Here is a 14,387-nt window from a genome sequence, read left to right on the forward strand (position 1 = left end):
AGAGGGTGGTTGCCGTGGAAACCTCAGGCTGAGAGCTCAGAAGCCGGACGATTGAAGGAAAAGAAGGAGCAATAGTCGGCGAGAGATGGAGAGGAAGAGCATGTGTGCGATGTAAAAACACGAGGGCAACGTCCCGAGGGCAAAGAGGGAGAACTGAAAGTGAAATGATATCTAAGAATGAGAGGAAGACAATAAAAAAGACAATTACAGACACACAGTGAGGCAGAGGAGAGCAAAGAGAAGTGAATGAAAGAGTGAGGGAGTGATGGAGGCTAGAAGGAAGGAGAGAGGTGGGTGATGAGGACTCACAGGGAACGGTGCGGAGGTAGAGGTTGTCTCTGATGATCTGCTGGTGGTCGTGGTCCACTGAGCCCTTGGAGAAACGCAGGTTGAGGTAGTGCCGCAAATCCTTGTCAACCACCCCCCCTGAACACAAACACAGGAAAAGAGAGATTAGAGCCTGCTTTCATTTGATTTAATGGCACGCCACACAAGCCTGGCAAGTGACATTTTGTTGGGGTGATATCCAAAAATCGTATTGTTTTTTGGTTCAAGATTGGTTCTAGATCAATCATGACGCAAGTGACACTGTATTGCAAACAACTAGAAGAATTTTACTCCACTGGAAGAACAAGCAGCCTGCCCAGTAGGCAGTCATTACACATGCTTTGCAGCCAAGTATCGCTCAAGCCCACGTAACATTTAAGTTCTAGTGGAGATCCCAAAGTTTCCAAAGATACCAAATAGGTCAGATTGAATTTGGGGGAAATGTCTAGAATATTTTAGTTTGATGGAATGGTGCAGCTATAAAAAGAAATCCTTTATCTTGACTTATTTTTCTATGTGCAAACATTATATTGATTCAACAAATAGTTGGAGCAGGCTGATACAGAATGTACAGCTTGTCACAACTGTCAGACAGTGAAGAGAAAGACTGAAAATGATTTTTAACAACCTTAAGCCTCCTATGTTAGGGTGTTAAAGAAAAAAACAACAGAGAGAGAGAGAGAGAGAGAGAGAGAGAGAGAGAGAGAGAGAGAGAGATCATGGTAATTGTGTAAACCAGTGATCCCCTTGGGGCTAAATGTGCGGTGTCAGCAGGTTGGGTGACAAAGGCCTACAGTGGACAGAAGCTCACACCACCTCCTCTCTGCCTGTCTCTGCTCATTATTTTCTGTATAAGATGTCTTCCTACTCATTAAGTCACAGAACTGAAACACAGTTAAATAAATGAGAAACATAAGTGAAGGCAGAGGACTAAGAGCAGGCCAACATATCTTGTGCTGCACACACTGTAATAATGTCCATGAATTGTTTCTCCTCCCTTCATCCCAAACCCAGGAGGACGAGAGGAGGAGCACTTATTCTCCACACAACATTCGGTATGCAAGACTATCACATCAGACAGCGGGAGGGATGAGGTTACATGCCATGCATTTACAAACGAAAAGCATGTCTTCTCACTCATGCATATTCTAGCGCCCTCCTGCCAATTTGACTTCACAGCGTTCGGCTGATCGGTAGAGATTAATACAGCGGCTACCCGTCAAAACGAACATACAGCCTACCGTCAGAGAGGACATTTTTTATGCTGCACAGACTGTGCAGATACCTGTATGTATGTTGCTGACACAAGTGGCTGTGATATTGCAATAATGAATCCTTCTGGAATAACATCTTATGTAAACTGACACCATTTTAGCGAGGCTGTGAAGCACTGTGGATTGCTTCACAAACAGCAAAGCGAGAGGAGAGGAGAGGGCCAGAAAACAAAGAAACAGGATGAAATCTTGATTAACATCATTAGGACTGTCGCAGTTCTCAGGTTGGTAAACATCACATCATAGAGCTATGTATTCAAGCATAGGCCATATCTTTGACATGCACAGACACCGACACAGACATATTTTTACATGCACACCAACACACAGATATATGTGCAGAGAGAGATGGAGAGATAGAGTGAAGAGAAAGGCAGTGCAGACCAGGCACCTCATCAGCAGCTCGCCCAGATGTTGATAAAAGCAGTCCTTTCACCACAGGTATACATCCACAGACAGCCTGTCCTCCCAGGCGTCCTCTAGCCTTGCAACCAACCACCGCACATCCTCTGCCGCCTTGTGAAACCTCACTGTCCTCCCTCCTGTCTCTGCTTCTTCACCGCTGCTCCACCACACACACACACAGCACCTGGCTGCAGCCAATTTTTTATCCCAGAGAAGACGACGAGGATGGGGGGGAAGGGAGATGCAGAAAAATGGAGAGAGACGACGACTGTCGGGAGAAAAGAGAGGAGAAGGAGATGTGCCAGTGGGAAGCCGGGCTCCAAACGACCTGCCAGCGGATTGGCCAGAGAGCTTCCACAGTCCTGTAGAGACCCCTATCTGCTGCTGCTGTTACTGCACTGGAGTGTTTGTGCATTTGTATGGTCAATGGTTGTGTGTGTGCAAGAGAATGAGAGATAGAGAGAGAGAGATAGAGAGAGAGAGAGAGAGAGAGAGAGAGAGAGAGAGAGAGAGAGAGAGAGAGACATTAAGTAGAGTACAAAATAAATGTGTATGTGTGGAAGCATTTGTAGATGTGTGTCTATTTCTGAGTGTTTGTTTGTGTGTGTGTGTGTGTGTGTGTGTGTGTGTGTGTGTGTACCCAGATGTTCTCAGACATTCCTCAAATACTCTGCAGCATCTCGCCCACCAGATGCCTCCCTGTTTGACCTTGTGTAAACGTCACTGACTAGAGAGAAATACTGTGAAACGCAGCAGCAGCAGCATCACGCTGAGGTTACACACACTCATACGCACACGGAGGGTTGATGAGCTCACATTTGCAGGCGCCAGTGAAGATGCCTTGAGCGCCGTCTTGAGCAAGTTTTGGTCTTAATACAAGGAATAAACAAACAATCAACACAGAAACACACGCTCATGATACCAATACTCAGCTCAGGGCACAGCTGAGTGTGGAGGAGAATGGGTGTATTTAAAGAGGCTTTAATGGTAGAACTCCTCAAATAAGCAAATTTAGCAACCTCAGAGTTAAACTTGATGCTGTAAACATCACAGTCAACTTGTGTTGTGGCTGGCTGGCTGCTTCAAGAAAGCAGGAAGATTTCTGGGAAAGACAATTTTATTGATGTCCAAAGATTGTAGCACATTAAAAGGGAAGAGGATGACAGCCACGATCAATCACAAACTCATCAAGGCAGACAGCAATCAGTGAAGCTTCTGCTCAGGGAAGCATTACATTAGACCATGCAGGTCACATAGTCTCCTGCTCCATCAACTGACCGTCAAAAAACACTTCAACATGGTGTCCCATTCAAGCTGTCTGCTCCACATTCCTCCCTGCAGCAGCTGTTGAACACAAACAGCTATTACTGGTGGAGCTGCTGGCACTCCCTCCACTACAGCAGCCTCCACCTTATCAATCAACACACGATGCAACGGTACAGTGGGTCTCTATGGGCTTGTGTGTTAAATTAGAGTATTGTATGTGTCTGCTCTGTTACTGCTTGGTAAGTTAACTGTGCTCCCGCTGAGTGTTTAGCATGCGGCTTGGGTCCAAATGTGGAGAAAGAGGAGTCTATACAATTCAAACAACTGTGTAACCATTTGGGCAATAAATGGCTTTGACTGCATGCAAGTGAACATGCAGTGGGTATGTTTAACCAGGTACAGCTTTCATTTTACTAAAGAAAGCCTGGGAATCAACATGAAATCAGTTTTACAGAGTGTAATGTATGGATGGTTGGTGGCATATAAATAATAATCGAATGCCTTTGTTTGTTGCCTTAGCAACAACAAAGGCAGATTTATGTATTAGTTTACCTAACACACCATCATACTAATGAGCAACACTGGTTCTGAGTTTCAAAGTAAATCATTTCATCCCAAAAATCTGCTATAACTGTGATTTTAGTGGAATCGACATGGAAAAAACAATGTGTACTTTAAAATGCCAACATACTAAAATAAGTTTTGGGGGGAATTTTTTGCCCTCAATAGTAAAGAGTAGTTAAGAGGCAGACAGGAAATGTAGGGGGAAAGAGACAGGGGTGACATGAAACAGAGGTCCATAGCTGGACTTGATTAATGGACATTGTAGTTTATGTGATATGCATCACAATGCAGTGGTGTAAATGCCAGAACAACCAAATCAGGAACCCACAGGCTTCCTCTGCTGTTTACAACACTTCAGAAAAGATGTTGCGGTTGATTTCAATTACGATTGTTAACAGAAACAATGTCTTTTAACTTACTGATGATGTCATTGATCGTAGATTTTTAACAAGTGGTGTTGTATGGCTAATATTTAAATTTGCACTCACAAAATTGACAGAAACAAAATCATAAGAGCTTAGCTGTGGACATCCTTTAATCAAAATTCATCTGAACTGCAGACATACACATACATTGCAAACTTAACAGAACCTTAAACAAATCTTAAATATCTAACCCTAAACTTTTGACCAAATTCAAACTAATGCAAAGATTGTCCCCATCTTTCTTTCTTTTAAACCAATAATACCTTTGCAGGTTGTTTGCAGGTTTTTGTTCATCCCCAACGCATCCAGTTTAAAGTCCTCCTCCTCCTCACCCACAAAGCCCTCCATAACCAGGCTCCTTCCTACCTCGCAGACGTACTCCACCGCCACAATCCCCCCCGTAACCTCTGCTCCTCTGACGCAAACCTCCTCTCCCCACCACTCAGGACCCAAGCATCGTACCTGGGATGACAGAGCTTTCACCATTGCAGGCCCCTCCCTCTGGAACTCCCTACCCATACACATCCGTGACTGTACTGACCTGGACACATTCAAAACACTAATCAAAACACACCTCTTCAGCTTAGCTTAGTCCACAATAGTCTTACATTTCTCACCTGGTTTTATTGTTTTTAATTGCTTTTAATATGCTTGTTTTATGTGTTGGTTTTATTGCTTATCTGTTTTGAATGTGCTATATGTGCTGGTCTTAATTTAAAGTGTCTTTGAGTACCATGTAATTATTATTATTATTATTATTATTATTATTATTATCTTTCCATCTTTGGGAAGACTTTCATATGGATGAAACTAACTGCAAGAACATTAAAGTATAAAGTACTTGAAAGCAATACTTGAGTAAAAGTACAAGTATCTTATCAGAAAATTACTTTGGTGGAAGTTAAAGTCACCTTTTATAATATTACTTGATAAAAGTCTTGAAGTATCTATTATGTATTTTGTTTTTATATTTACTGTACGTAAGTATCAAAAGTAATTTTCTGATATTAAATGTACTTAATTATTAGAAGTAAAAGTAAAAAATAACCTTGATTATGAACTTAATTGTGGCTCCCAAGTGAAAGGACCAAACACGGCATATTTCTGAGAGAGCTGACATCAGCAAAGAGAAAAAGAGAAACTGAATTTTCATTTTTTTTGTAAGGAAGAATCTTTCACTCCAACATACAAAAACATTTCTTGCAAATAATTAGGAAATGTAGTGGAGTAAAATTCTCTAGAAATATAAATAACAAAGTAGAGTACAGATACACGAAAAGTCTATTTAAGTACAGTAGGTGTAACGAAGTATTTGTACTTTGTTACTAGGGCTGTCAGCGTTAACGCGCTAATCGCGATGCGATAAAGGGCCGATGCGATTCATTTTTTTTAATCGCATTAATTAATTTATTTTACACTTCAAAAAAAAAAGGCTACTATTTTGACCCTTTGCAGCACCGTTACTTATCATCAAGCTGCCACTTCCTCGTAACACATCCTGCTGCTGCAGGCTGCAGGCATGATGGAGAAAGACAGCAGCAATGAAATCCTGAATGGCGCTTTTTATTTTCCAAAATTCCCGGACGGCTCGTAGACAAGTCGAAAGCCACATGCACATTGTGTAAAACCGAATTAAAATATCACCGAAGCACGTCAAGCTTGAGCTACCACCTACGGAGCTAAGCATAGCAGTACAGTTAACGTGATGCTACCTGCTAGCATGCTACCCACTCAGGCAAAGCACTATTTTGGAAAGTGCTACTTGCCGACCTGTGGATGAAACCAAATCCCAAAAAATTACTACAGCTCTTGCGAAACAGGTGGCAACTAACTGTAGACCTGTCAGCATCGTAGAGGACTCGGGTCTTAAAGACGTACTATGGTTGGCATGTTCTGACCTGTCTCGTTGCCGTCAAGGGGGACAGTAGTTTTCACGCATACACAGCCTGTATGACACGGAGAAAGCAGCCCAACTGGAACTGCTGCAAGGTGCTGCAAACGCTGTCTCATTAACCGGTGATCACTGGACGTCACTGAGTAATCAACATTATTTAGGAGTTACTAAACACTATATTGACTCTGGTAAGGATAGGGATTTTTAGTTTTTTAGTTAGGTACTTGGAGGAATTGTGCAATAATGACAGATTCACACATTTTTCTTTTGTTTACAGTAAATAAATAATTACAAATCTTAAAATCAAGTTAATAAAGTAACTTTCTTTGCATTCATTTGATTCCCAATCAAGAGACACTGGTAAAAATTGTTTTTGATTGTTAATATGTACTTAAAAACTGTTCTGAAATGCAAAATAATAGAATTTTAATCATGTGATAAAACATGCGATTAATCGCGATTAACTATAGAAATTCAGTGATTAATCGCGATTAAAAAAATTAATCGTTTGACAGCCCTATTTGTTACATTGCAACCCTGTCAAAGATGCAACATAGCAGGCCTGATATTAATAATAAAACTTTCATAGATAAGTAAATGATAATCCTGCCCTCAACGCCCTCAGCAGGTCAAAATCACACTCCAACGCCTGTCACTTATCTTGATATTCTGTGTTCCTCAAAACTGTATCTCGCCCGAGGCCGAGCTAACAAGCAGGCAAACACGCAGATATTATTTTATCAAAACAGAAGCACAGGGTTCATCAGTCTCATCTGCCATTCATTCTCCGCTGTTCTTCAATTATAACACCATACTGGCATTGTTTTGTCTTTTCCTGCTTTATGCCTGTTTATTTTATTACATTAGACATAGTTATGCATGTTTAATTGTTCTACTTTCACATACACAGCTTTTATCTGCACTGACTGTATATGGGTTTATATTTGGCCTCACTTTTATCTGAGAGGGACGTGTTTGATGTTTGGTTTGATCTGGTGTTTTTTCACACTTATTATTGCTCATTTATATCTTATATTGCTCTTTTGTTTTCTACTGTGGATTTTTGTTGCTTGGTGTAATTGATGCATTTCTGTAACCTATGAGTTTAATGCACAGCTGCAAGGCAAATTTCCTTTGAGATATTAATAAAGTAGAAGTTTTTGGAGATGCAGATAATAATTACTTTCATTATTAATTAATCAGACAATTATTCTTTCGATTAATTGATTAATCATGCAGTCAATAAAATGTCAGAAAATAAAAAGTTCCCACAGTCTGAAACTTCCTCATATTTGAGAAGCATGAAACATGTCCCATACAATAAAGTGATTGATTAAATAAGTTGTAGTCCAGAAGCTTTAAGCTTCACTGCAATAGAAACAGCTAACTCAACATTGGCCAGATATAGCCTAACTGAAAAGCCAAAATCACAAAAAGAATTTAATTTAGGCTCACAGATGCATAACATACTGTTGTGCACTACTCTTTTAACATGGGAAAGCCTGAATGTGTTGCATTGTTTGTATGTACACCAACATAGGGCTTGGGGGAGGAGCAGATAGATGTAGAAACCAACAGGAGCCATTTTGTTTGATTTGGAAAGGCATAAACAAACACTTGATCAAATCCAAACGGCAAAAACATACACACACTACAATTTTGAGTAAACTACGGGCTTGTCTGGCCGCTTAAAGGCTCAGATTTAAACTGATGGACGGGGGCGTCTGGGGAGAGCTGAGAAGAAGTGAAGTGGTGCTGTACCGTACCACCGTACAAAACTCTGGAGACAGACTTGGTGATCGATAGCTTGCCTGCACTCCCACAAGAGGTCACACAGGCTACAGGAGTACAAAACTGCATGGCAGTAAAAAGAGAAATATATCTTTGCCTGCCTTCTCATCCAAATTCTACTCAAGCTACTGGACATCATTGATAGACAATACAAACAAGCATCTTCAGCAATTCCCACCAGGGTCAACCACTGAACACACAGCTAGACTCTGACATACAATAATCATGCATTATCATCATATACCTCAATCTCAATCCATGTTTTCTTTTCATATTCCTATGTTTTTTTTGCATTTGACCTGGGGGAAAACTAAAATTGAATGGACCTTTTTCATAGCAGACAATTTGACTTCAAAACGTCAAAACACAGGTGTAACTAATCACATTACTAATTGCTACACTGTACAATAATATTGGAGCCATCACCAGTGGTATTAGTTGCACCTGTTATTTTCCTGTTACAAGTCAAAATGTTGGTGTAAAAAAGAAATTGGATTCATATGAAAACCATAAAGAAACAAGAGTGGTCAGATAGCAAAGCTATCAAGATTTAGGTTAGCAAGTTTTATTTAAACAAAATTGCAATATTAACCTAAAATGGAAATTGCGTGTGCGTGTGTGTGTGTGTGTGTGTGTGTGTGTGTGTGTGTGTGTGTGTGTGTGTGTGTGTGTGTGTGTGTGTCCGTCGTGCACTTCAAACTATGTAAGAAGTAACTTGGCTAACTAGCTTAAACAAAAAAGTTAACCGTTACATTACTTGCAGCTACACAAACTTAGCTAACTTAGCATAGAAAAATAAACTCAAAACACTAAACACATACATTAATTAAACGTACCTTGTTGCCACTTTCGACTGGAGCTTAACTCAAACTACACCATCCCAGAGACGGTTTGACTATCCCATTGCTAAAAGCACTGTATTTTTTTTCTTTTCGAAAAACTTTATTATTAGTAGTAAAGATACAATAACATAATAAATACAGTAAATTCATACATACATAAAATATTGACTTGTTGTTATACTTTACATTTTTATTATTCCATATCAAATGTTTATGGGGTGAAAACGTGTGTTTATAAATAAGAAGTCAACATAAAAGAACCTGCCTATGAAAGTTAGATAACTGAAGAGGGAGCTTATCGACATCAAAATTACACTTTAAGAATTCAATACCCCCAAGTTTTTGAAAAATAAAGTTTGGTATGAAATACCACAGTTTATCTTTATTTTTTATTCAATGTTTAATCCAGTTCACCTTGAAAATTATATTAGATGTATGGAAATCAAGAAGATTCAAACCTCCTTGATTGTATGGATTACATAAAGTATTTTTATTTAAATAGTGAGGCTTAATTTTTCATATGAAATCGAATAATGTAGAATCTATTTTCTTGATAAAATGTTTTGGAACATCTAAGACTTTGGCCAGATAAACCAATCTGGATAATCCTTCAGTTTTGGACAAAAGTACCCAAACTTTAAGTGATAAATCTCTTATGAGCCATGTATCAAATTTATTTTTAACTTTTGGAATGAGAGGTAGAAAATTGGAAGCATTACTGTATTTTACACACATGATTTTACCACAGTCTGCGTTACCTTTTGATACGTTTGTCACATCTACCTTTCAAAATAAGGGGAAAACAAAATACTAAAAGCCATTAAACAAAATAAGCTTAAGAATACAAACTTTATGCCTACACCTAATGGCATGAAACCAGCCATGTATTTACAAATATTATTGAAATATACTTCTACACTCCTCCTTTTCTTTTTTTTTAAATGGGAACCACTACTTTACAGTTTTAGTGCTTGTAATTTTGACCAATAACCAGGACCATGCACTTTCATTAAGGCTTTGCATTTTGCACTTCCCTTCATTCTTTTAATTTTGTGTCTTTTTTCATTGTATATTATTTTAGTATATATCTTTATGCATATAATTATGTATTGAGCACCTTGAGCACAAAAAAAATCCTTCTGGATCAAAGTTATGCCTTATCTCATCTTATCTTGAATTAATTTCTTCAGCCCTGAATGTGTTCCGTATTCTTCTCTTGTTTTTCTAATTTCCCCCTTCATTTCCCTCTACCCACTTATTTCTCCTCTCTGTCCCTCTTTTGTCCCATTGGATATTTTGGTTGCCCAATTTCTCTCTCTTTGTCTCCTTATCCACCTCTCCAGTGGTCCCGTTAAGGTTACCCTTGTCTGACTAGTCCATTTTTGCTTGTTTTACTCCCAAATTAAGCACAGGAGCTGGCCTCAGAAGGCCTCTGTGTGTGCGTGAGAAAGAGAGAGAGATAGAGAGATTATGTGTGTGTGTGTGTGTGTGTGTGTGTGTGTGTGTGTGTGTGTGTGTGTGTGTGTGTGTGTGAGAGAGAGAGAAAGAGAGAAAGTGTGTGAAGAACTGATCGTTTTCTGCATGTGGGTGTTTTGTGAAGGCCATTTAGCTGTAGATTAAGTATCTGTTTCCAGTACTCCTAATGACATTATTACAGCAGGCGGCAGGCCCCATTATTAATAGTAAATGACAGAGCCTGTCTCCTAAAGGTCTTAATATTGATCCCCCTATCCTCAGACTAGTCTTAATGACGATGTACCTTCATGTCTTTCTCTACAAAAACTGTGATCAAGGCCAGACCCACATTTGCAACCTCTCAGTCACTTTAAGGAGAAACAAGCCCACATTACAAATGAGACTTAAAAATTAAAAGAGGGAGGTCATATGAATTGCCAACCCTAATATTCCTTGTACCGTCCTCCTCCTCCCACAGAGAGCAAATAATTCCTCATCTCCCATCACCTTGCACGTCTACGCTAATGAGATAAATACTGATGGACACGAGGAGGAACGTGTTTTTGTGCATGTGGTGTTTCCTGTTTTAACGGGCTATATGGAGATGTTTGTCACTCTTGATTGCACTCTCCAGTTCAAGCTGTGCTCCTCACACAACAAACAGGATGCATCTTAATGAGAATTAAAGCAACAGGCTGACTGAGAGCTGCAGAAGAAGAGAAGAGAGGATGGAGAAAGAGTCAAGGAATATAACTCTGGAGGAAGGGCAAAGGTATGTATGGGCTTAAACACTTTATCATCTGTTCTATAAAAGTAAGTAAAAATAATGGGGAGAAAATATAGACATATATGAAGGAGCCTTAGAGGCAACAGAGAGTAATAAGTAATAACTCATTGGTTTGGGGGCACAGCGGTCAACAACCTGAGGGGTTAAAACCAACAGGGTTGTGTTCCCGGTTAATACAAACATTAATAATTGTGGCTGTGACTGAGAGAAGGCTGCCTACTGAGCATCATGTTCTCTTTTCCAATGGTTCATTTGGCTGCTATGGTCTGATAGTCTAATAACGCCTGTCTGTATCACTACAGGGGCCTTTCATGCTGCTAAATCCAAAATGAATTGAATTCAGCTCTACTGTACTGACCTGACTGCTCCTTTCTTTTCTTCATTGCATGTTAGGATGAACTATGAACAGAAATATTACACACTCCCAGCACATAAAGTCTGTGAGAAATGGCCATATCTCACATCCTAACAAGTCATGTGGAAAACTACTTATAAGCTCTTAACAAAGCGGACATTTTGCTCTGACTCATTTCATTCTGACCGTCATCAGATACATTGCTCCAAATATTGTTATTATTATCATAGAAGCCTAAAAGCGTATAACATTACGTAAACAGCTAATCATAATAAAATGCATATCTGGATGTGACAACGCTGTACAACAGTCTGTACCAATGTCGACACTAAAATTGAAGCATTGTAACCATTGACATATATAAAATGGACCAACAGATCCCGTTGCTCTGGACAGAGACCAGTGAAGGATAAGAAGCACTTTTCCGGTGATGGCTGAGCGTTACTGCGCAGCCTCCAGCTGAGCTCGAAGACGTAGATGTGGCGTGAGCAACCTGTCTGAAAGTTGTAAGTCTTCTGGTAGCTGTGCCAAGAGAAATCTCAATCATTCTGAATCTTGCAGAGTCGTAGAGCGTAGGTATATGTAAGGAGATAACATAGGCACAGGTCAATTATTGATAACTAAAAAGCTAGTTAACATTAGTAATTAAACTTAAACAGCTAATGTGAGTCGAAACTGCCTGCGAGCTTCTCCTGTACTGTACGGGAATTTCTCTACTGTGCAACATCGTTAGCCTATTTTTACAAAAACGCCTGCTACAGAGCCATAACGTGAGGTATAAGGTAATGGAGCCTTTTATATATTGTCATGTTTCTTTAGAAATAAACAATGGACAAATAAAGTCTTTAAATGCTCCAGATGTAAAGTTATTCGCTGTCAAAGTGGCGCTAAAATGAATGGCGGTCAATGGAATGCTAACGGGAGGTGATGGCTTGGTAGCATTAAAATGGCATCATAGGAGCTACGCGTTCCGAGGAGAAGCGTACCCCCTTGATTGTAACATATCAGAATAGCATAAATCCAGTGTGGGTTGTTAAACTGTGTTACACAACTACTTTTTTACTTAGCTGGTATCACCTGCATTTTGCATTTTCAGCCAGTTTCTGCACATGTTTTGGTAGCAAGAGCCAATCTTAGAAAAATATACATAATAAATAAGTAAAACAAGTAAAGGTTTAAAGGGTTGGGTCATCCAAATAAAAAAAACACATTTTCTCATTTACTCCTAGTAAAGGCTGGCCATGCAGATAGCTTTGGCTTTATTGGCCAAGGTTTTAGATATCCGTCTTAGAGATTTCAGCCACCACAATGAAGATGACTAGTCTGTGGTGCTAACAGCATTGCGATTTTGCATTAAAAAGATTCAACAGCAACATGTTTTTTTCTTCAGAAAGTGTCCCTGCTCCAGAGAAAACAATGTGGACAATTTTCATTGGAACTAATTTCCTAACAGAGAAAACCAGGGAAACCTTTTGGGATAACAAGTTCCAAGTTCACAAGTTCACAAACATAATTGTATTGACAACTGACATGACATGACTGATATTTCAGAGTTTGATATTTCACTCTTTGCGCAAATCAAACCAAAAATATTCCGCTTGGATAGACATCACTGTACCTCTAGAATGTTTATGATTTAAGTTGACCTACCGTTTAAGTGGAAATCTCAAACCATGCCTATGGCTTAAAAGAACAAGATTTGGTCATGATTTGCTGTTTAAGTCACAAACAAACAAATAAACATAAACATACATCCTTGCAGACAAGCAGTGGAGTTGCTTTAGTTAGGGAAGCCTCACTGAGAATTGAATGATTAGATAGCTACTGTCCTCTACTGGTACGAAGCATCAACTACAGTGATGAAATGATCCCGAATGCAAATAAGATTTCGTCCAGTAAAAGCTTGCTGCTGCAATGAACATGGTTATATCAACAGTGCAATTCAGCTTCATATCTAAACAGTCCAGCAATTAAATCCTTTTTTTGAATTGATGCATTACCACTAAAGCACTTGTTATAAAGGGTAAATTCAGATAAAATCTATTATCTCTTCATTTTCCAAAAAGAAATATAAAAACAAAGGTTGACATATTGATAAAAAGAAACAGATGAATTAGAGGATTTTGGAACAATTGAGGTGTGAAAGTATAAAAAGAGCTTTAACTCAATACTGTGACATTGTCCCTCATGTTTTGTACATTCAGTGTATACAGTATAATACTGTGTACAGGACTTGGCTCCAATCCACGATATTCAGCTCAGGAATTATGATGAGCCACTTTAGAAAGTCATAAATAGCAGAACATTGTTGCTACCCATCCATCAGTTTTAGTTCTGCAGCTCCTGATGCCAGCTTTTATAATCCTTCTTATTCAGATATGAGGCCCACAGCAAAGATATCAGATTAGCGCTGCTGGCTAATCTACACTATGTCAATGAATGAAAACCATCCGCTGCCTTCTGTGCTGCCATGCCTGACTGAATAAGATATGATTCTATGAAACTGGGCTGGGGGACTCTTGTTTCAGCACAGACCTGGCTCCCTGATGGTAGTCAATTGTAACTAAGTACATTCAGTCAAATAATGTACTTAAGTACAAATTTAAGGTACTTTACTTGAGTGCATTGTTTAATACTATACACTACAAGTCAGAGGGAAATATATATGCACTTTTTACTGCCTTGAAAAAACATATTTCCAATGTTAAATGTTAAATGACACATGTTGGCTCAGCATTGATGACTTGACATGGTGTGGACATTTTAAGACAGAGAAGTCCAAAATATAAATATAGTCCACACAGTGCCGAAAGGTAGTTGCCAAAAAAGAACTAGCCAAAATCATCTAATAGGATTTGATTTATACACAAGGCAAATAGTGTAGGCACATGAACACCAAATATAATTTAAAGCTTTGTGCTCTAAAGACTTTTATTTAATTACCTGCTATCTCTGATCATGTAATTTCACCAAAAACAGCTGATATAATACTGAAATGTCAC

The 14,387-nt window shown here is 39.1% G+C and overlaps 1 protein-coding gene across 11 annotated transcripts in view; it reads right to left on the reverse strand.

Annotated features, from left to right (window-relative positions):
• LOC116063068 (membrane-associated guanylate kinase, WW and PDZ domain-containing protein 2-like) overlaps window positions 1–14,387 on the reverse strand; it is an 81,984-nt gene that overhangs the window by 58,720 nt on the left and 8,877 nt on the right. For 8 of the 11 annotated variants that reach the window (XM_036002738.1, XM_036002737.1, XM_036002739.1 and 5 more), the window contains exon 2: window positions 310–426. In XM_036002738.1, the coding sequence (XP_035858631.1) occupies window positions 310–426 (117 nt within the window). Of the gene's footprint in view, window positions 1–309; window positions 427–1,985; window positions 2,321–8,782; window positions 8,843–14,387 lie in introns of those variants that run through there. The other 3 variants (XM_036002742.1, XM_036002740.1, XM_036002741.1) reach the window with 3 other exon arrangements.

Source organism: Sander lucioperca, chromosome 7 (genome assembly GCF_008315115.2).
Source record: "Sander lucioperca isolate FBNREF2018 chromosome 7, SLUC_FBN_1.2, whole genome shotgun sequence".
Classification (NCBI taxonomy): domain Eukaryota; kingdom Metazoa; phylum Chordata; class Actinopteri; order Perciformes; family Percidae; genus Sander; species Sander lucioperca.